This window comes from Macrosteles quadrilineatus, unplaced genomic scaffold (genome assembly GCF_028750875.1).
Source record: "Macrosteles quadrilineatus isolate MER2022 unplaced genomic scaffold, UCM_ALF_1.0 Scaffold_5__1_contigs__length_97177068, whole genome shotgun sequence".
Taxonomy (NCBI): Eukaryota; Metazoa; Arthropoda; class Insecta; order Hemiptera; family Cicadellidae; genus Macrosteles; species Macrosteles quadrilineatus.
The window spans coordinates 94,551,256-94,574,007 of NW_026542598.1; the positions used below are offsets into that span (position 1 = coordinate 94,551,256).

Genomic DNA, 22,752 nt, shown 5'->3' on the forward strand with positions numbered 1-22,752 from the left:
AATATTATTAGTAAATCAGCTGATTGCCCAATGCAAATCTAATGGAAATAACAAGTTACAAGTTGTAACTTGTAACTTGTAGTTTATTATGAAATGGGCCCCAGCTGTCATTTTTTACTTAATTCCATTTGTCCGTTAGAGTTCGGGTTTGTGACATTGTATTTTACTAACGGAGTGGTATTTTTTCCAATTGTGTTTTAAAAATTTAAAAAGATGTTCCAGACTTAATTGTCACCCTGTATTTTCTTCTTTTCTGTAAATTAGCTTACTACTAAAATGTAAAAATTAACATTTTACAAATGAATGAATGAATCCTTTTTATTTCATTACAGTACATCAGTTACAATGGTACAAACAACAATTACTGAAATGTAATCCCCAAATGGGCTAATGCCTGTGGTTGGGGATTGAGTCCATCATCCGCACAATAAACAGTAAATTTAGACTACTCTTAAAAAGGGAAAATAATATACATTGTACACAGAATTTTGTTTACAAGAAAAGATAAATAATAAAAAAACTAGTTTACGAGATAAATATATACAAAACGATACAGTGTATGAAAAATGAATGAAAAGTGAATGCACGCATATATCACGCGTTCAGTTTGCACGTTAAAATATAGGAAATGCCTTTTATATATATAGATTACCATTAGAAATAACAAATAATTTGAAATGCCCGAGACTTGGCACATACATTCCACACACATAGCCCTACACATTCACACAGACCACTCATACCTGCGCAAACTCACAAAAGAACCACACTCACCACAAACATACATTCACAGCCACTACCTTCCATAGTACCCTTCCATAGTATCATTAAAGTACAAATTAATGAGCTGATGTCACATGTCTGCCATGTTATCTTATGGGACATCTGTCACTAAACAACACCACTTGCGACATTGCCAATTCTACCAGGCCGCGGCCTGTAGTTAAAGGTGGCTGTAAATATTCAAAACTTATTGCTTATTAATAGAACAAGACAACACCGTAGACTAAAAATACATTTTATGTAAATGACACCATAATCGAGGCCCAAAAAGGTGGCCAGTCATAGAGTTGGACCAAATACTCTATGGTATTCAGTTGCAATTTGTTTTCTTTGATGCTGTGCTGTGGTGTGTTTGGCGCATTGAGATATAGATTATAACTGGAGTCACTACTCTCTGGTTAAACGTTAGAGAAAAACGTGCCACTGTTTTGGCTGGTTTGTTTTTGGTGTTTCGTGTTGTTAGGTTGGCCGTGTGATCGGTTGGTGGGATGCTGTCAAATAATTCCAATTCATTCTAACCTAACCATACTATTTATTTGGGGTTATGTTATCCGTTATATCAGGGACTTGTATCAAAAACTTATTTAAGTTATTGCACGTTAAAACCTCTGTATTTAAATTTATTTTGAAACATTATAAATTGTTTTTGTTTGATAGTAAATAAATACTAACTTATTTACCTCTTTTAAAGCTATGTGGTGAAAATAGGCTAGTCAAGTTTCCTGGTTTGGAGATATTGGTTTAGGCCAATAGCCTAACGGCATTTGATTAAATAACGACCATCGGTTTATGATCTTGTTAAAATGGGTTGCTCTTGCTCGTAAAATAAACAAATAAACTTATATTGCAATCATAACGTTGAGTTGGCAGATTTTTGTTTACTATCATCAACAAAACAGGATGACGCCATCTTGATTTTGCCTCTCTAATTTGACAAGTCCCACCAACCCGATCACCTGGCCAACCTAACAAAACGAAACTCTGAAACAAAACCAGCAAAAACAGTGGTACGTTTTTAAAACACAGAGTGGTTACTCCAGTTATATTATTATAGCTCAGTGGTTTGGCGCCTTCTTGTTCATGTTCTTACGTGAATTTCTCAATCGTGTTTGTTTGTTTTCTTATTTTGAATATTTGAGTCTAGTTCTTGGTTGTAAAATTCCTAAATGTTAAACTTGTGGTGTTTTATCTTAAGCAAATCAAATAGTTATAATTAAAATGTTGTAAATTATCCATGGGTAAGGATTTTTCAAGCACCCCAAGATGTATGTCAAGTCAATGGTTATTGAAGGTTTCAAGTCTTATGGCCAACGAACCGAGATTAAAGATTTTGATAGACAGTTTAATGCCATTACTGGGTTAAACGGTAGTGGCAAATCAAATATTTTGGATGCTATTTGTTTCGTCTTAGGAATTACGAATTTAACTCATGTAAGTAGCTTAGTCTGATTTATATTTTGGTTAAGCTTTTAGGCCTTTTTACTCCCCACCCTAGTCTGGTAAAAATTGGGTTGTTATTTATTACCGGTATAGCATAGGCTGTAGACTAATGCTGGAGGACAATAAAAACATTCTGATTCTGATATTAGTCTAGCTCACAGTTCAAGAAGAATAGGCCTTGACAAGACTAGGCTAGGTCTAGGTTTTTTCGTCTTACCACTGAAAGCATCTAAAACAATCTAATAGGCCCAAATAAGTTTATTTAACGTAGCTTCAGTATTTGTTTGCTTTTTGGTGTTAACTTAGTCATAGGCGTAGCCTACGCTTATAGGCTAAACTTAGGCCTACTTAAAACACGTTCCATTTGAAATAGGATAGACCCAAGGCTTTGGACTCCGAGGATAGGCCTACTTACGTGTCCGGTAATTGAACGTGGATTAGGCGTCTGGCAATGATGTCACCGGGTTGTGGAGCCCGGAACAACATAACCACTAGCCTAGGCCTATGATACGATATGATGTTCGTGGTGTATTTAGAGTAAACTTAACTTAGTCGTCTGATGAACAAGAGGTGGTAACTAGATCCAATCTTATCGGTGACTCTAACTTTTTATCTAAGATTTGGCTTAGAATTTGAGGCATTTAAGTTATAATTTTATTTTAAGAACAGAATTTAAACATCATTCGATTTTTTCATCATCAGCAAGTTTGGTAAGTTAGGTTAGGTTAGGCCTATGACAGTAACTGCCGGACACCTGACCGGACGTGAATCCTCTGCCTATTTAATAGGCCTAGGCCTATTAGACTTGGCTACAAATCTATGGCAGTGATGTGGGCTCAAGTCCACGTGCTGCCACAAATCCTACATTAGACATAAGTACAATAGGCTCCTCGATGTCTTTAGCTAGGCCTTAGTTTATGGTTCTTTCATAGGTACCAGTACTGTAACATTGCCTAACCCCTTGCAAAGTTATGCTTTAAACAAGTTTGCTACCCACCTTATAAATCCCTCAAATTTTCTTGAGACCATAAGTAAAGACCTTTTGAACCTAAATTAGTTGACAGGAATGAAATAAGTTAGGACTTCAAGTTTATAGCCTTAGCTACAAGCTTATAAGAAGTTGCCACCCATTTATTCACTATCCAGTTGGCTCTGAACTAAACTTAAGTTTAGCCTACTTTAAGCAAACTTCAAAATAAAGAGCCACGGAGAGATAGGGGTATCTTAGGATTAATTAATTAATAATAAGAGGGATTAAATTAAGTTAGCATGTTCGCTGCATATGGGTCAGTAGGCTACTGACCCTCGGTGGTCGCAGCGCTCACGTGACCGGGTACTGACCCACACTATAGGATACTCCGGCAAATCAATCGGACTCGCTATCTTAAGTGTTTAACCCTAGCGCTGGCAAACGCCGGATATACGGCGCGAACGGCCGCGGCCGAAATGGCGACGCCGGATATACGGCGCCAATGCCGGTGTTCGGTAGGCCTATATATAATTTTTTTTTTTAGTTTTGTTAACTTTTTTGGGCTACTGTTGTAATAAATAAGTTAAATAATACAAACCAGAGTACCCTGGAATTAAGGTGTACGGATTTGTAGCCTACATGACCTGGGTTGGGTGATTATTTGGTTCTAGATCGACATAGTAATAGGGCTACCAAACAAAATACACAAAATAAGCTAGCCTTTATAAACTATAGCCTATATTTTTGGAATTCGCACAAAATTTACCACAACTTTACAAACTTTACCTTATGATGCTAAGTCTTACATGCACTTAGCTATACGACGGAATATAAAAACATTTTATAAAAAAATTAATAATGCCCACAATTTGGAAAAACTAAAAAAAATTTGTTTGTGTCAACCATGTAAATCACCTATAATATTGTTCTTTGTCTTATTCTGAACAAAATGATATATAACAATCCATAGTTATGTTGCTATTTCTAATTTTTATGATGGTTTAAAAATGATATTACATAATCAATAATGAATGAATGAATGAATGAATGAATACAGCCTATAGTTTATTCCAAAAAACATTGGCTACAAACAGTGATTATAAAATCAAATATACTTAACAGAGACTTATGACACTAAAAATAGTAATATCCCTATGCAAGTACAGTGTTACACTACTGCCAGCTCTAGAGTTAACCTCTAGAGTTTTAAATACCCAGGTATTTTACATCAGTAACCACACGGGATATACTTAAACGCCTGTCATTGGAATTCTCAGCCTAAAAGCAACAAAGATTTTCATTTCCAAATATGTATGTTAATAGAGGCTGCCAATTAGATATGTAGACTTCCTACTAAAACTTGATAGGTTAAATTATTTTACTCACTTGTGTTAGTGTAACCTCTAGGTTTAAAGTTAGTTCTTTATTTAACATTTTAGCCTGATCAAATGGCATTTTGAATTGAAGGATCTCAAATACTTGTAAGGGAAAATGGTCTAGAACCTTTTTTAATTTGTGTGCATACGTCTGGATGAAACCTTTCATTCTTGCAAAAGACCAAGACCCACTAACAATAGGCCTACACACATTTCTAGCCCAACAAGTTATATGGTAGGGCCTAGGCTACTTAAAAGCTTTAGACTTGACTTTTTACAAGAATATAATTAATCCCTATTCAAATCTTAACTTATTTATTTTTTATTATTGTATTCAAGGCCTAACTTACCTGTTTTATATGCGTTTTTGTGATTCCGTTGCTATCTTAGTCGGCAATTGTAATAATTTATCAATCTAGGCCTAAGAAATACATTTTTTAACTCAGATTGAGGATCTTATCCAGAGTCAATCAAATAAATGTGTTTTAAGTTAGGGCCCAAGTTAGTTCTGTCCACTGCAAGATTGAATTATGAATCTCAGACTTTTCGCTAAGCAGGAATCTTGTATGATTTCTAGGAAATAACTTAAATTAGTATTATAACATTTGGGTTTAGGTCCATAAAAAATTATTTTCATATTATCAACACATTGTTCTCATTGTATGCATGGACACAAGACTACAAGATTTAGTTGTTTATTAGCCTATAGTTTTTACATTTTCTTAAAGCAGTCTATCGAAGTAGGCTTACAGATAATGAATTTGTCTATGATTCCTAATATTGTTGTAGGTTCGTGCTGGATCACTACAAGAGTTGGTGTACAAAAGCGGGCAAGCCGGAGTTACAAAGGCTTCCGTCACCATCACATTTGACAACCGAGACACTAGCAAGTCTCCTCTCGGATATGAGAAGTACGATGAGATCACTGTTACTAGACAGGTACGGCTATTGTTTACAATTGGCATACCTTTATCAATGCAGTAACTAAAATTCTGGACAGGTCTAGTCTATGTCCTAAGCCGGGTATTGTTCAACTTGTGCTGGACCTTCATTAAACTTACTGCTGCTTGACCTTTACATTTAAAAGGACTGGGAGTGCAAAAACAAATACCGTAGTAATTTTCTTTAGGCAACTCTCTTAATTTTTTAGTGAATTGCATTCAAATCAGTGAACATATCATTCAAGTTTACATATTTTCAATCAATCAATCAATTAATCAAAAGATGGGGACACCACTAGGTGCGTATTTTAATTTGATTGTTCTAGAAGTAAAAATTGTGTAGGCCTAAACACGGTGACCAAGTTGCATGATATGTGGTATTAAGACGGTGTATGTATGATGGTTTTCAGACGGTGGTCGCAGGCAAGAACCGATACATCATCAACGGTGTGACAGTACAAAACAAGAGAGTCAACGATCTGTTCAACTCTGTGCAACTCAATGTCAACAACCCCCACTTTCTCATTATGCAAGGGCGGATCACTAAAGTACTCAACATGAAACCCCCAGAGGTAGGCCTAACCTAACAAGTGTTTCATTCTGGGTTTGAGTTAGTGGTAGATAAATTTAACTAAATATTGTAGATTTCTTAACAATAGGTCTAGTACGCTCTTTAGTAATTGATAGCTATAAGTCAGCTTTACACGGCTGTGTGCATATTTTAAGCTGAAAATAGATTAACTATGGGAAAAGGATAGAATCACGTGAGATAATGTGTGTAACTTTGTTACTGACTTAGATCAGCTGATTCTTTTTACAGCATTATCATTTATTTCGAGGCTAATGATCAGGAACAGCGAACAGCTGTGTTCAGTTTAGGATCATCACAAAATTACTGACTTTTCCATTAATGACCTGGCAACCTTTTGATTGCTAGGCGGGCACCATAACCATTCAGCTACCCAGCCAGTTAATTAGTTTTACCTAAGACCGTTTTTTAAAGAAGCTGTTTTAGTTCAGTTCTTAGAATTGAAAAGTTTCACATAACAGCATAGTTTTACTCATAACAACACGGGTAACAGACCAATGAGGTCCAAGGATTGAGAGAGAAGAAGTAAAATTGTAATGATTCGAACTTCAACTAATCAGCTGTTCAGGCCAATTTAATTGTTGAGTGGTGCAATTAGTGTTTGGTACTGTTGCATCACTGTCAGTGGCAATGAGAGGTTATAAATGAAAACATAGACTCTCCTAGAAGTCATGAGTAGTGATTTTAGTAATTAAAACACTTAAGTAGGTAAAGTGGTGTACGCAACTCAAATAGTGTCAACGACACTCTTAGAAGTTTTTAAGGCCAAAGCTTGTACGTTAAATTTTTTACTTGTGTTGTTAACACTATCTTTACGCAATTGTCATGAACTCATTTAAAATTAAATTGTCCTCATCCCTAGGCCTTCTTTTGTAAGAAATATTTTATTTACTTACCATTTGGTTACTGTATACTGTTTTTTGCTATTAAAACACATTCAGGTCAATGGTCCATGATTTCACTCTTGCATTTTCCTATGTCTACACGGGCCACTCACTAAATAAACAACTACTGGAAGAATTTAAAAAGGTCCGTTGCTACCTCAACTTACAGTGCTCAAAGTTGTTTTACAGTTACAGTGCTTTAAATGTTTTTCCCTTCAGATATTATCAATGATTGAAGAAGCTGCAGGAACTCGAATGTACGAGACGAAAAAGCAACAAGCTGAAAAAACCATTGAGAAGAAAGATGCCAAGCTGAAGGAGTTAAACGATGTAAGTCATTGAAGTCTTGTATAATAACTTGCTTCTCTGTTTTCGGAATTAACTTCAAGGCAAAATATTAAAATAAGGAATTAATAATTCCTGTCATAATTCCTTGTCTGAGAAGATATTAGTGTTTAATAACTGTACAAATCTCCCAGGAAATAAAAAGAAAAAATCAAGTGTTCAAATAGCCTACTGTTAAAAAACAATGACGTTAAAATTCTTATTGAATAGTTATTAAATATCTTGGTACCCCAAATAAATCCCACTTGTGTGGAAAAACTCTTAAAATAGATGTCACTATCCTTTATATTGAAGTGATTGACCACCCAACATTTAACTGGACTGATTTGCCAAAAATGTTGCTTTTTATCAATGAAAGAACAAATATCTTAGGCCTATTTGACAATGGTTAATATTTTGTTAATATTTATAACTAATTGTCTCATTTCCAAGCAAAACTTTTGTTTATAGTTGATCAACGAGGAGATTGGTCCGAAGCTAGCCAGACTCAAGGAGGAGAGAGGACAGTACTTGGAACTGCAGAAGGTACAAAGAGAGTTGGAACATCTCACTAAGATATCAATAGCCTGGAACTTCATGAGACTGGAGGTACGTCAGACGCTCAGAGTTTAATTTTATAAAATATTAATATTGTGGATATTTTTTAGCAAGCATTTTATAACGCGATTTGATGGGCATACGTGAACTCCACTTGCAATTTTGGAAGCTAAATTATTGTAGTTGTTAAATGTTAACTGTTTTATCAGTGTAAGACAAAGTATCATAATTTAATCAGTCCCCTAATTTGAAACATGTCTGAATTTTGAGACAGGCCATAGATAGATTAAATTTATATACTTAAAGAATGTGTTAACATGGGTAAATAAATGGTCCACACTTCAAGTTTTATTATTGATTAATTATCTCAACATTCTATCTACAGTATTGAATAATCTACTATTGATTTTCTTATTTTGCATCAATAAAGAATGCAAGTGTGATTTTAATACATTTATTGTTTGTGTTTATTCAGGAGGCTTGCAATAACCAGGAACTAGAGTTGGAAGAGACAGTGCAGACTTTGGATGGCACCAAAAAGAAGATTGAAGATTCAAACAAAGAGATGTCTGATATTGATGGCAAGATTGAAGAGCTCAGGCAAATCAGAGATGCTGTGAGTAGATCAGTATATTCTAAATAATTAAATCTATCATTCTTGTTTTAGAAACCAAAACACTCTCCATGGTTCTCTTTTACAAGTTTTTTTTTTAAATCATGCTTAGTGTTCCAAACCTTCATCGTTAAGCATTTCATGTCTTTATGTCAATTAGGAAACTGGTGGCAAATTGGCCGATTTGGAAAAAGAACTTTCAGAACGTGAAAAAGAAGAAGCCAAGGCCGTGGCTAAAATGAAGAGTGGCAAGGAAAACGTTGCCTCGGAGGAAAAGAAAAAGAAGCAACTGGAGAAGAGTCTAAAGGATGTGAGTAGCATAATTAGTTAGTCAGGTTTTGGAGCATGTGAACATAGAATAATATCTCAATAGACAAAAAGATATGCAACTTAAAAGCAAAAATTGATTAGGATAAGAGATTACTCCAGTTTTTAAAAAAGTCACTCTTTCTTCTTTCAAAGTTCTCTTTCTTGGTCTTTTTTCACAGAAATAATGTAGGAAAAAAGTGTTTTGTCTTCTCTATAGACTTCTAGTATAATTAGTACCATATCAAATTTTTGAAATGTCAGGTCACTCAGTTGGACTTACAGTAGGACCTCTTTAATCCGAAATAATTGGGACCGGGGGTAGTTCGGACTATTGAATAGTTCGGATTACAGAACATATTGTTGTTTTTACATAACAATAGCTAAAACCTGGCTAAAATTGATCATAATTGGTACGGGAAAAGTGAAAAAATGCTTTATACAGTAGAATACAGTGTTTATTTAAAACCATAGTAAACGTAGTGAATAAACAGTACTGTACATTAAATACAGTATACAACAAAGAACTGCTGTACTGTGTATAAAGTACAACAATGAGGTGTTTGGATTAGTGGACGTGATTGTTGGTTAGGCTACCAATATGGGTCTGCGGGTCTCTGCTATTTTTGTGTCGGGTTTGGCCAAACTCCGGTTGGGTTAAGCCGAGCCAAGGTTTTTTAGTGATGGCAAAAAATGTCTGCAAATATTCAAGATGACAATTTTGCCGCTATCGCTTGTTTTGATCATGCAGTTTTGGCGCGATCGTGGGTAAAATTGATGACGTTGACGGTTTTGCTTTGACTAAGGAAGAAGGTTTGATTTCAAGGATATGGGAGAGGATAATATACAATGTCATGTAACAGTAGTATTACAAATCAAAATTTAAAAGTCCAATACTTTCCAAAGAAAGCTGATTATGATCTAACTTGAAGCAATAAACTCTTGCCTGCAGACCTTTGGTACCTACAAATGAGTTGATCACCATTCAAATCAGGGTACGTTTTAATTTCCCACTATATCCATTGCCCATAAAAACAAACCAACTCCAATCAAACTTAGTCAATTATCTTTGGCAGGACGAGGCAGCGCTGAAGGAGAAAGAGAAGGTGTTGAGTAAAGCAGAGGATGTGTTCCTACGACTGAGACAAGCAGACGAGGAGGACAGCAAAGCTCTGGAAGCAGCTCAGCGCAAGTACCAGGCTGTCAGCTCTGGTCTGCTGTCATCAGACGACGGACAAGACGCTACACTGCAGGACCAGCTGATGAGTGAGTCACTACAGTAGATAATGCAGCCAGAGTGATAGTTGGCGACATTAGTCTCAGGCCTAAGGATTTTTTGCCACTTTTTGACGTCAACCGTACAAGATGTTTATACTTGTTTTGATTAAATAGATTCTTGATTGGTCAAAGGAAGCGATTTTGATCTTGACAACACCTATAGGTCAGCAGAACACATTTTATTTGGATTGCCAGTAAAACAAAGTTTTGGCCTTTGGTGGGAGAGTTTTGACAAAATAAAGTACCAATTATAGAAATTAATGGCTAAGATGGTCAGAAAAACTAATATTGAGTTAGGGGTGTTAGTAAACAAATTTTTGGTTAGGAACATCCAAGGAGTAAGCAAAAGTACAAGAGATGTTTGCTTTGAAAAATTTGAAGTGACTTTTAATTTAGACCTAAGCTATTTTACAAATCTACTAAACAATAATACTTATTTTGCATTTGTGCAGGGTAGGTTTCAAGTTGAATGTTGGTCAATCGTGCAGTAAGTAAACGTGTGATAACAACTTATAAAACTGTGATTTTCAGATGCAAAACAGGAGGTTAGCCGGCTGCAGACAGAGTCGATGCAATGTAACATGCAACTGGAACACAACAGAAATGAGCTGAAAACCAAGCAGAAGGACTTGAAGCAAGGAGAGACAGACTATGCCAGGGATGAGAAACAGCTGCAATCTATGGACAAGGAACTGGAGTCCCTCAGGGTAGGTCACTAAGTCTGTTCTTGCTGGTAAACAGGTTGTCTGTTGAATGTACCAGTATGTGTTAATTGTTTAAATCATCACAGAAGCTACTCAAGCAGTTTTTGTGTTAGTGATAGTTCAGCCTTCAATAATCCCCCCGAGACATTCCAGTTTAATCCCGTTTGATCTTATCCCAAAAAAATCATAGCCTAGTGTAATTTCATATTGTCGTTTTGTACAATATGGAACAATTTTATATTGTACTGAACTTATTGAAATTTACATTCATTATTAAGAATCAGTATTGAACTGCACTACCAGTGGAAACAAATCAGGAAACAAAAATCTTACGTAATTACTCCTAGACTGCAATTATTTATTGATTGTAAAACTTTGGCTGTCTCAAATCCAATAATAACAAAAATTCACTATTTAAATGGTTTCTCAATGGTCTTGCCTCTTCCTAAATGCGGCTCATTGGCCGCCCGTTTGTACCAGATTATCAACGTTCTTCTGTATTCTCTAATCTGAGAAATTTTGAAATGTCATTCTTAGGAAACTTATAATGCACTGCTTACTATACAAGGGACTGGTGAAAGATTATTGTTATTCTATGCACTATTTAAATGGTTTCTCAATGGTCTTGCCTCTTCCTAAATGCGGCTCATTGGCCGCCCGATTGTACCAGATTATCAACGTTCTTCTGTATTCTCTAATCTGAGACATTTTGAAATGTCATTCTTAGGAAACTTATAATGCACTGCTTACTATACAAGGGACTGGTGAAAGATTATTGTTATTCTATGTTATTGCAGTTAGTTGGGATGGTAAGAGGAATTTTGACTGTATTGTTCATTTACTTTATCTTGTTTTGCAGCGGGATTTGGGCAAAGTAAATTATGAGGAAGGAAAAATAGAAGAATTGGAAGACAGAAAACGTCAGCTTAACACAGACATAAGAAAGATGAGAGATAAAGTTGAACAGTTCCAAGCTAGGTAAGTTTGAAATCCACCTGTGTTTAAATCGCTGGTCTCCAATATCCTTTTATACTTGTAGATCTATTGTCATACTAGTTTGCTTTTAAAACATACCATCCAATCATGCAACTACATAAAACCACAATTTACAATAATAAAGGGGCATTGCTGTGTCGGATAATCAATTTGTCCGGTTAATCAAGGGTTGTTGTACAATGTTAGGTTTTTAGGTTATTTTACTCTAATTTTAAAATCTACAACTTTCCTTACCTTACCTTACCTTACCTAGTTGGTTACTCAACTTTTGGCCTCGCCAACAACTTTTTGCCATCTTCCTCGGTCTTCCATCAATTCTTCCGTAACATTTATTCTTCTCACGTCTTTTCGGACTTGGTCCCGCCATCGTGATCTACAAATGCAAACACAAAATCTTTTCTTTAAAAATAATTGACAATTATTTTCTGAACTATATCTTTATCACCGTAAGAGGTTTGTTGTTGTCTGCTTGGCTGCAGACAGTTCCTGTTGCCTAGCTAATATTCCAAACCATCAAATTTTATTTGTAGATTTATTTAACTTGAGTTTTCTGGGAAAGGGATAGAGTAGAATGCAGTTAACCATTAAAGAAATTCTGCACTTGGACAAAATATCAGTGTTTCATCAATTCTTACATGTATCTGTAAGCCCCTGGACTCTAATGTATTTGTATAGACATATCTCATATTCATTGCTGAAACTTGGCCAATGTATTATGAATTTCTTGAATTAATTCAATGGAATGTTCTCAGGTACCTCTTCACAGAATCAAACTCCCTAACTCACCTACTGTTCAGTAATTGAAAACGTATAACACATTATTGAAACAAATCCATATTAGCATTCACTCACGTACAGATCATAGTTTGATCAAACCTCATCCCTCAAGTGCATGTGCTTGTGAGGTAACTTCAGTTTCTTGATATGCTCTTACACTCAGTTATGACAACCTTTGTTTAATCTTTTGCAGGAACTCTGCTCTCAGATTCAACTACAGGGACCCGGAGCCCAACTTTGACAGGTCGGCAGTCAAAGGTCTGGTTTGTCAGCTGTTTAAAGTCAAGGATCCAAAGTTTGCCATGGCTTTGGAGTCTGCTGCAGGAGGAAGGGTAAGTTAATTTTGTTACCATTCTGTTGTAAATGCTTGAATTTATTCCCATTTCCCATCCTCCCTTATCTTTTCAGGGTTGTATTCTCGGGTTTTCTAAATTTCTTTTTACTCTCAACAGTTGTACAACGTGGTGGTCGACAATGAGATGACGAGCAACAAAATCATCAAGAAGGGACAGCTGCAAAAGAGAGTGACCTTCATCCCCATAAACAAGATACAAGGCAGCTCCATTGACCAACGGACCATACAGACAGCTCAGAGCTTGGTAAGTAAGAGCAAGGCTGACAAGCATGTGTGGCATTTAAATCATGTTTTTTTTTTAAGTGCAGCTAATCCTTTTTTTTTTTAAGTGCTGTAGTTAACCACACATTCCACTTGAAACTTTGCCTCTCCAAGGAGAGTTTATCAACGGAAGTAAAATAACTTCTACCATTGTATTACTGATTTACTCCCTTCTGATTTTCCCTTCTAAGAACTCGCTTAATTCAAACAAAGTACAAACCTAAACTGTTCAAAGTAAGGATGTCAAAGTTTTCTTTAAAATAATAATATAGGACAGAAGGTAAAATGTGCTCTAAGATTAGCTAAGGGGAGGACTAACTTAGCAAACCTTAACTAACTTACTTTTAAGGTTATTTCTGCTAACATGAGTTTGTTTTGATCTAAAGCTGTAGTTATGTTTAATTTAGGTGAGTGAGATTTAAAAGTGATTAAATACCTTAACCTTGCATGATAAAGGATTACACACTATTTTGGTGAATTAGAAGAGCAACTTAGTCCACACAAGGCAAGAAGTACTGTATTAAAATGCAGATAGCAAGTATCTTTTAACAATCTCAGTTTTATAAAATCCTTAAACACCCTCAGTGCTCGTTAAGTTCACTATTTTCTTTTCTTTTGCTTCTTTTGGAATCCCTTACTTTTACTGAATAACATGTTTCTGTTTGGCTTGTAGGTTGGCCCAGACAAGTGCTGGCCTGCGCTGAGTCTCATCTCGTATGACAGATTGTACCAGCCTGTGATGGAGTGGATCTTTGGTCAAGTGTTTGTGTGCGACCAGATGTCCACTGCCAGCAAGGTCACGTACCACAACAGTATACGGAAGAAATGCATCACGTTGGACGGAGATGTCACGGACCCTGGCGGCACCTTGTCTGGAGGTAAAGGGCTACTAATCACAAAAGTCACTAAAAGTGGTAAAACCGTCCCAAACTCTTGAATATTTTGTGAAACCATCACTCTCATACCAAAGTTTGAGATAACCCTTGGCCATGTACACAACATAATGATAATGTTCGATAAATTATTGGAGTTGAAAACGGGGAATAGTTATGACGTGTGAAGTCTTGTTTATCTAAGAAAACCTATGATTTTTTATGGTTTTCATTCTGGCTAATGTAAAGTAATGATCACCGCCAGTATGTTTCATTATTAGTCAAAAAAGTCTTCATTTCTCTACGTTTCATTAGGCCTACTGTATATTATAGATGGATTATTTAGAAAATGATTTTATTTCTCATTCACGTTATTAAAGGACAGAGAGAACACTATACAACTAATAAATAAGTATGGCTGAGAGTTTTTAAGGGTCCGTACACTAACATTTTACTACTGTCCAGGTGCACCTAAGAGTGGAGGATCAGTGTTGATGCAGATCGTAGAATTCACAGAGAGCCAGAAGACTTTGTCCCAGCTTGAGGCAGAATATGCAAACATTGACCAGCAGATCCGGATCATTTCCAAGGACGCTGACAAGTAAGGAGATTATTTTGTAACTTGAAAATTTGAGTAAAAGTATAGCCTAAACTTGTTAAACTATTTTGACTCTTTCTTCACCTCATCAATCTACCTTCTTTTACATATCCTGAGTCTTCCTCTATCTACTGCTATTACCACCAACTAAGATTTTCTTGAAATTCCCTTTTCCGGGAGCAATTGGCTGATGTCAGGTGTCGGAGATGATTGATTGGTTGACGTTTGGTAGGACTGCAATATGTCAGGTGCGGGCGTCAAATGTCAGGTCCAACCGTGAGACATCAAGTGTGACCATAGATGTCCTGTACGACCGTCAGATTTCGGGTGCGATCATCAGATCTCAAGTGTGATCGCCAGATGCTGTTCACAATTCTCTGGAGTCGGGTACGTTCGTCAGAAGTTAGTAGCGCTCGGCAGAGGTTGGGATTAATTGGAGGTTAACAATCATGTTCCTAAATAGGATAGTAGAGAGTAAGATCTACCTGAAGATGGCCATATTTTTACTATACAATTAATTAATTTTCTAGTTTGAACTCCACGTTATTCTAAACAATTGTGGTCCTAGCGGGATCAGAAACAGTTTCAGTATAATTATGCACTTGTCTCATGTTAAGTTGGCATTCCACAGATACAACTCGCTGAAGCAGAGGCTGGAGATCAGACAGGCGGAGGTGGAGATGGTGAGGACCAGGATACAACAGACAGCTCATCACCAGCTGAGAACTGAGGTCAACCAGCTACAGCAGTTTCAGTATAATTATGCACTTGTCTCATGTTAAGTTGGCATTCCACAGGTACAACTCGCTGAAGCAGAGGCTGGAGATCAGACAGGCGGAGGTGGAGATGGTGAGGACCAGGATACAACAGACAGCTCATCACCAGCTGAGAACTGAGGTCAACCAGCTACAGCAGTTTCAGTATAATTATGCACTTGTATCATGTTAAGTTGGCATTCCACAGATACAACTCGCTGAAGCAGAGGCTGGAGATCAGACAGGCGGAGGTGGAGATGGTGAGGACCAGGATACAACAGACAGCTCATCACCAGCTGAGAACTGAGGTCAACCAGCTACAGCAGTTTCAGTATAATTATGCACTTGTCTCATGTTAAGTTGGCATTCCACAGATACAACTCGCTGAAGCAGAGGCTGGAGATCAGACAGGCGGAGGTGGAGATGGTGAGGACCAGGATACAACAGACAGCTCATCACCAGCTGAGAACTGAGGTCAACCAGCTACAGCAGTTTCAGTATAATTATGCACTTGTATCATGTTAAGTTTGCATTCTACAGATACAACTCGCTGAAGCAGAGGCTGGAGATCAGACAGGCGGAGGTGGAGATGGTGAGGACGAGGATACAACAGACAGCTCATCACCAGCTGAGAACTGAGGTCAACCAGCTACAGCAGTTTCAGTATAATTATGCACTTGTATCATGTTAAGTTGGCATTCCACAGGTACAACTCGCTGAAGCAGAGGCTGGAGATCAGACAGGCGGAGGTGGAGATGGTGAGGACCAGGATACAACAGACAGCTCATCACCAGCTGAGAACTGAGGTCAACCAGCTACAGCAGTTTCAGTATAATTATGCACTTGTATTATGTTAAGTTGGCATTCCACAGGTACAACTCGCTGAAGCAGAGGCTGGAGATCAGACAGGCGGAGGTGGAGATGGTGAGGACCAGGATACAACAGACAGCTCATCACCAGCTGAGAACTGAGGTCAACCAGCTACAGCAGTTTCAGTATAATTATGCACTTGTATCATGTTAAGTTGGCATTCCACAGGTACAACTCGCTGAAGCAGAGGCTGGAGATCAGACAGGCGGAGGTGGAGATGGTGAGGACCAGGATACAACAGACAGCTCATCACCAGCTGAGAACTGAGGTCAACCAGCTACAGGCCTCCCTAGGTGAGTAACTTGTAAAATCCCATCGTTAATTAACTGGTCAGCTTATAAATATGTTTTTAATATTGTTCTCTTTGAGGGTTTCTGTTTATTCTGTTAACTATTATCTAATTTATTTTGTTTATTTTAGATGAATTATCCAAGAGAGTTAGTGAGTGTAAGGAAAAAGAAAAGGAGTTTGCAAAGAAAGTTAAGGAGCTGGAAGCTAAAGTAAAAGATGCAAAAAACCTAAGAGAAAAAGAATTGAAAGCTGCAGAACAAGAAATGAAACGATTACAGAAGAAGGCTGAGGAAAGCAGAAATCAGTGGAAGGAAAGAGAACAGGTAATTATGGTTAAGGTTTTTGCTATTTATTCAAAATTACTTTTGAGGTTATTCGGTTCCTACTTTTGAAATTGAGCATAATTAAACATAAATTTTCAGGAGTTTGAAACCTCAAAATTAGAAATAGAAGAATTGAAGAAGAGCATTGAGAATGGACAGCAAGAAATTGAAAAATGTGTGGCTACCATCGAACAACTGAAGAAAGAACTTGAAGAACTTACAGAGCAAGCGAATCAAGCCAAGGTGAGTAACAATTCAATTTTATGCCCATTTTGTGATTATTGTTTCAATTATTACTTAACCATTAAGACCATAGTCTATTTTGTATGATTCTCCCTAAAACGACTAAATATTTTTATTTCAACAGACAGAGGTTAAGGAGCTCCAGAAGCAAGTAAAGGACCAGAAGGATGTTTTGTCAAAACAGAACAGCGAGATTCAAGCGACACAGAAGCACAAAGCATCGTTAGAAAAGGAAGTGAGCGAAATGCAGTTGCAAGTGATTGAGTTGCAGCACAAGATTACTAAACTCAAGTCAGACTCAGGCAGCACTAAGGATAAGGTAAGCTAGTTGAATTTGAACCTCAGTTTTTTTCATCCCACAGTGATTGTTTGAATGCTTAGTCTTACTTTGACCATTATTCTTTGGTGTCAACAAGGGTACATTAATATGAAATGTACTTTTAGCTGAACGACTTCTTGAAAGCCTACGAATGGATTGAGACGGACAGACAGTTCTTTGGTCAGCCGGACGGAATGTACGACTTTAAGGCCAGTGACCCTCACGAAGCTCAGAAGCGATTGGCTAGACTCAAGGAGACAAAGGAGAAACTCAGTAGGACTGTGAATGCTCGGGCTGTCAACCTGCTGGGCAAAGAGGAGGAGCAGGTGAGAGGGGATTTAAATTGCAAATCCATCTTCAAGGTCCTAGAGTTAAGTGAAAATTGTTGATAAATCTGTACCCATGTTTCGCAACATGACGAGAACTGAGAGGAGTCTATCACTTTGTAAAAATGATTTCAGCTGTAACTGACAAAATCAAATTTAATGACTATCAAAAAGTAAACGGCTCTCAATTTTATTTGTTTGGTAGATTTTTTATTGAAAGGACAGTTTAGCTTGTTTTATAATACTCGTAGTTTGGATTAATGTTGATAAACTAATTAGTAGTTCTCTTTTGTTACCTAGCTAAATGATGGTTTAATAACAAATTGTTACTGAGGATGTTAAATTGAGTTAACTTTGGTTAGATTAAGTCATTGGAAGGGTGTCATAAATGTTTTGTCTTAAGTTAGCCTAAATGAGGTTTATTAGATAATTTTATCCTTAGGTATTGAAGATAGTTACATATTCAATGACTTGACTAGTTTTTAGTTAACTTCCTTAATTAGCTCGCAAATGTTAACCGAAAAAATTTTTTCTTACTTATAAAAAAAATTATTAGGTACTTCTATATAAATTTACTGAAAAAAAACTATACAAAAACCCATCAATGTTAGAATACTAATATAGCCTATATTTGACTTTTTAAATCAAATTTTGCATTGCTTTTGTAGTACAATGAGGTGATGCGGAAGAAAGGAATTGTAGAGAAAGACAAGCAGAAAATTGTTGATCTGATCAAAGAGTTGGACGAGAAGAAGAAGGAAGCGTTGAGGTTGGCGTGGAAACAAGTGAACAAGGATTTCGGGTCTATCTTTGGATCTTTGCTGCCCGGGGCTCAAGCTGCTCTGAAACCCCCCAGTGGGAGAGATATATTGGAAGGATTGGAGGTATGGGCTTATATAAAAATAAATCTTATATTCCCACTACATAGTGCTGTTTTGGATTGAAGTTATTGGACGTCTTCAGTCCACTAATCAAGTGTAAACAATTAAACATTACTTATTGTTCTATCGTATTGAATTTAAATTTGAAGAAGTTTGGTATACGTTCATGTCGCAACTTAAATTAATAAAATTGAACTGCACTCAAATTGCCAGCAAGATTTCAGACTTAAAATTATCTCTAATTCAGAGAGAGTTCTTGCGTAGGGAACTTATATTTCATTTAAATATCTGGGTGGATGTAGGCTACAGTTTTACAGGCCAAGGTGTGCTCTAAGCCACTGGTTAGCTGAATCAATGGTGATTAGTGGGAATTGAACCTAGACACTCAGGAAAGTAGTCTGGCATTTATCTACGTCATTTGTTTACCAGAAGAGCAAAAATAAGTTATTTATCAAATATCTATCACTCGGTGAGGACCGTAACATTAGGGCAAGGGACTTAGGGCCCTGAGGACCTGGGTTCGAATTGCACTAATCACCAATGGATTTTGTCCGAATGATAAAGTCTCAGGTTAGGACTCATTCAGGTCAATTAAGAAAAGACCATGTAGCCCTAACTTTGCCTTAAAAATAAACAATTAATCATTTCAATTTTTTTTAAATCCACTACCATCTAGACTCATCTCATTCTGGCCATGTTGTTACTAACCATCTCTCATTGCTGTCACAGGTGAAGGTAGGGTTCAACGGTATCTGGAAGGAGAGTCTGGGAGAGCTGAGTGGAGGTCAGAGGTCACTAGTAGCGTTGTCTCTCATCCTGGCCATGTTGTTACTAACCATCTCTCATTGCTGTCACAGGTGAAGGTAGGGTTCAACGGTATCTGGAAGGAGAGTCTGGTAGAGCTGAGTGGAGGTCAGAGGTCACTAGTAGCGTTGTCTCTCATCCTGGCCATGTTGTTACTAACCATCTCTCATTGCTGTCACAGGTGAAGGTAGGGTTCAACGGTATCTGGAAGGAGAGTCTGGGAGAGCTGAGTGGAGGTCAGAGGTCACTAGTAGCGTTGTCTCTTATCCTGGCCATGTTGTTGTTTAAACCTGCTCCGATATACATTCTGGACGAGGTGGACGCAGCCCTGGACCTTTCTCACACACAGAACATCGGCCAGATGCTCAAGGCGCATTTTAAACATTCACAGGTAACACCTACCGTGAAACATTGCAATTTTGTTTCAAATTAAGAATCAGACTATTCCTACAAGGAATTTAATGTTTCTGTTTTTTGCGAACAATTGGCCTTCTTACAGGTATTATAAAAATGATTTCACTGAGTATCATGCAATTGAAACATTTGGGTTAACAAATAGCCATGGAATTGCACCAATCATAGAATAAATCAAATCCATTGTTTCATCTAAAATTCATACACCATTTATTTAAATATTCAATGACTCCAGTGGAACCTTGATAACAAGATCATGAGGATTATTAAATAAGATTTTATATTGAGATTTCATTTATATAGATGACTTGGTTTCTTATTGAAGTTTGCAATATGTAATTAGGGGTGAAATAAATTCAAAGTAATGTGAAAGTCAAGACAATAATTTATTTTTACATAAACATTCGCAATTGAAAACAGCATAGCTGAGTAAACAGATGAAATAACCAAATCCAATAAAAAAAAACCAATTTAAAATCGATAAAACCAGGTTTACAAAGAACTTCAAATACCGTAGGTCATACAGTGGCAATTTATTAAAAAGTTGTTTTCTTCTGTATTAGGGCAAGGTGTCCATCTAATAAAATCTATCTATTAAAAAGTGTCCATCTGTGGATGGGCAGTTGAAAATTAAATTATTGCTGTTTCTGTTTAAGTAGCTATGATCAAAACTGTCATTGACTTTTTATAAATATCAAATTAGGAGATTATGCATTGAAGGTAGAGTTAATATTTTAAATAATAATATCAATCAATATCTTTATCTTGAAAATACCTGTTAAAATATCTGCAAACGAGAAAACAAATTTTTTTCAACTTTACCAATGTTCTGTTTCAGTTTATCATCGTATCGTTGAAGGACGGTATGTTCAACAACGCCAACGTCTTGTTTCGTACTCAGTTTGTGGACGGGATGTCAACCGTGTCAAGAACTACGCTGAATGAAAAAAGATCGTAATTCTTTTACTCGTCTTTCCTGTACAAAGTGTATATAAATACTCGTGCCTTTCGTTATAGATTATTCCCTGTGATAAGTAATAAAAGTGTGTTCCACATTGCTAAATAAGTTTTAACAATACCTGACTTTGGGCTTGCAGGAGAGGCCTAATGTGAAATTTATGTTAAGTACAAGACTAGGTCCACTGAGACCTCGCATGTATGTTTACTGAGTGAATCTCGCATTTACTTATACAGTTTTAATATCTTGAATCAATTGTGTAACAGTAAGAGAAGTCAACTTAAAAGTTTTATGATTTTCAAATATTGATCTGATTCAGAATGTATATTAAGTCAATTATTTTACCTAAAACTTCAATGAATGCATAGACTGCCATGTTGTTCAAGAAACCTAAAGCTAATCAGTAAGTACCTTTTTTATGTTTTAATAGTTAACAAAGACTATGTTTCATGTTTGGTAATAAAAAGATTAACCAACCATTAAAAGCCATTTGCTTTTTGTTTAGTTCCTGAATAATAATCATTATACCAAGGTAGTTTGGTGATGTTGTAGTGGTAGTGGTAGTGCGGCCATTCTCATACACTATACAGACGTGTATATTAAGTCAGTGGGTGTCCAACTGTGGTTGTTGAAGGGTTCTGCTTTCCTCGTTATGATTTTATAGACTCAAAATATTGTGCACAAGAGTAAATGCTGCAAGTAGGAGGTGCAAGTTGTTAAGATTTTTAACGTCCAAATGTATTCGGTTGCAGCTAATCATAAAGAGTATACAATGTGGAACAAATGTGATGGATTAATATGAGATTAGGATCTTTACTATCTTAGCCATGCAAAAAAAAATGTCTGGTGTCACGATTTTGAACTAAAACGCCCAACCTAATGAAAGACATCCTTATGAAAACTTTACATTCAGATTATAGACTTATGGGAAAGTTTAATAGGAACAATTCTAACGTCTGCTAACAGACTCACAGACTGGATTCAGCTCTCAGTGAATACTTGATGGCGTTGTTGCATGTGAAGACAAGGTTGAGGTTCCAGTGGTTCTGGGATGATGAACTGAAATATACTACTGATAAAATACCATAAGTGCTCAAATGTATTTCATTATGTCGACGAATAAAGTAAAAATATAGCTTTGAGATATAACAAATTGGTTTTTGTCTACATAGTTGTATTTTCTAGTAGCAGAGTAACGGTCCTTTGTATGGGGTTGGCGTATAAGTATAAAATTCTTATTGCAGTGAGTTATACTTGTGCTTTGCATTTGTAATAGGGGAGGACACGGTTTAAGAAAATTTGGTTCTTTTAATTTACGGTATACTATAGTATAGCACATCTACCATAGCTATAATGTTCTACCATTGCGCCTAAACAATAGAAAAAAATATTAAAATGGTATAATATTACCTGTTTCCGTCTGTGATCCTATATTTGTTGTATAGAGCAACCGGTTTCAAGGTTATAACCTCATCTTCAGGCTCTTGTTGTCACTCTTGCGAGATGTTGAGTTGATCTTGAGTCATGACAAAACGTTTGCCCGTGCTGCGTCGTGTGTGGAACTAGTTCCCGAATTTATGTTAATCGTCTTCGTCTGTCAATGTCTCGTGTTTATTTATTTCAATGTTAGTGTTTTTGTGTGTTTATAAAACTCGACGATCTCGCAAGAGTGACAACAAGAGCCTGAAGATGAGGTTATAACCTTGAAACAGGTTGCTCTATACAACAAATATAGGATCACAGACGGAAACAGGTAATATTATACCATTTTAATATTCAAGAAGTGATCCTGGACCAAATAACATCAATATGAAGAAAAAAATAAAGTTCTCATTTGCTTTTTGTAGCTCAAATCAGCTGGGAATGTGAGCTATCATCATACCAAATTTCAACCCAATCCGACCAGTAGTTAATGTGTGATTGAACTTCAAACAAACACCCAA

At 36.6% G+C, this 22,752-nt stretch overlaps 1 protein-coding gene across 1 annotated transcript; it reads left to right on the top strand.

Moving 5' to 3' along the window:
• Positions 1 to 1,900: 1,900 nt before the first annotated feature.
• LOC128994995 (structural maintenance of chromosomes protein 2) lies at positions 1,901 to 21,281 on the top strand. The gene is made up of 22 exons (XM_054419860.1): positions 1,901 to 2,214; positions 5,359 to 5,508; positions 5,921 to 6,082; positions 7,203 to 7,313; positions 7,779 to 7,916; positions 8,341 to 8,481; positions 8,639 to 8,788; positions 9,861 to 10,050; positions 10,594 to 10,769; positions 11,626 to 11,744; positions 12,733 to 12,871; positions 12,992 to 13,138; positions 13,829 to 14,033; positions 14,493 to 14,628; positions 16,419 to 16,543; positions 16,671 to 16,864; positions 16,964 to 17,107; positions 17,232 to 17,426; positions 17,552 to 17,752; positions 18,421 to 18,636; positions 19,619 to 19,828; positions 20,690 to 21,281. Exons 1-22 carry the CDS (start codon positions 2,047 to 2,049, stop codon positions 20,807 to 20,809), a joined length of 3,537 nt encoding a protein of 1,178 aa, XP_054275835.1. The 5' UTR covers positions 1,901 to 2,046; the 3' UTR covers positions 20,810 to 21,281.
• Positions 21,282 to 22,752: the final 1,471 nt, after the last annotated feature.

What these genes read in the sequence shown, in the direction of transcription:
- LOC128994995 (XM_054419860.1), top strand. Translation starts at nt 2,047, where the DNA reads ATGTATGTCAAGTCAATGGTTATTGAAGGTTTCAAGTCTTATGGCCAA. An exon ending in AGATCACTGTTACTAGACAG is followed by an intron (nt 5,509 to 5,920) that starts GTACGGCTATTG and finishes GATGGTTTTCAG; the next exon opens with ACGGTGGTCGCAGGCAAGAA. An exon ending in AGTGGAAGGAAAGAGAACAG is followed by an intron (nt 16,865 to 16,963) that starts GTAATTATGGTT and finishes ATAAATTTTCAG; the next exon opens with GAGTTTGAAACCTCAAAATT.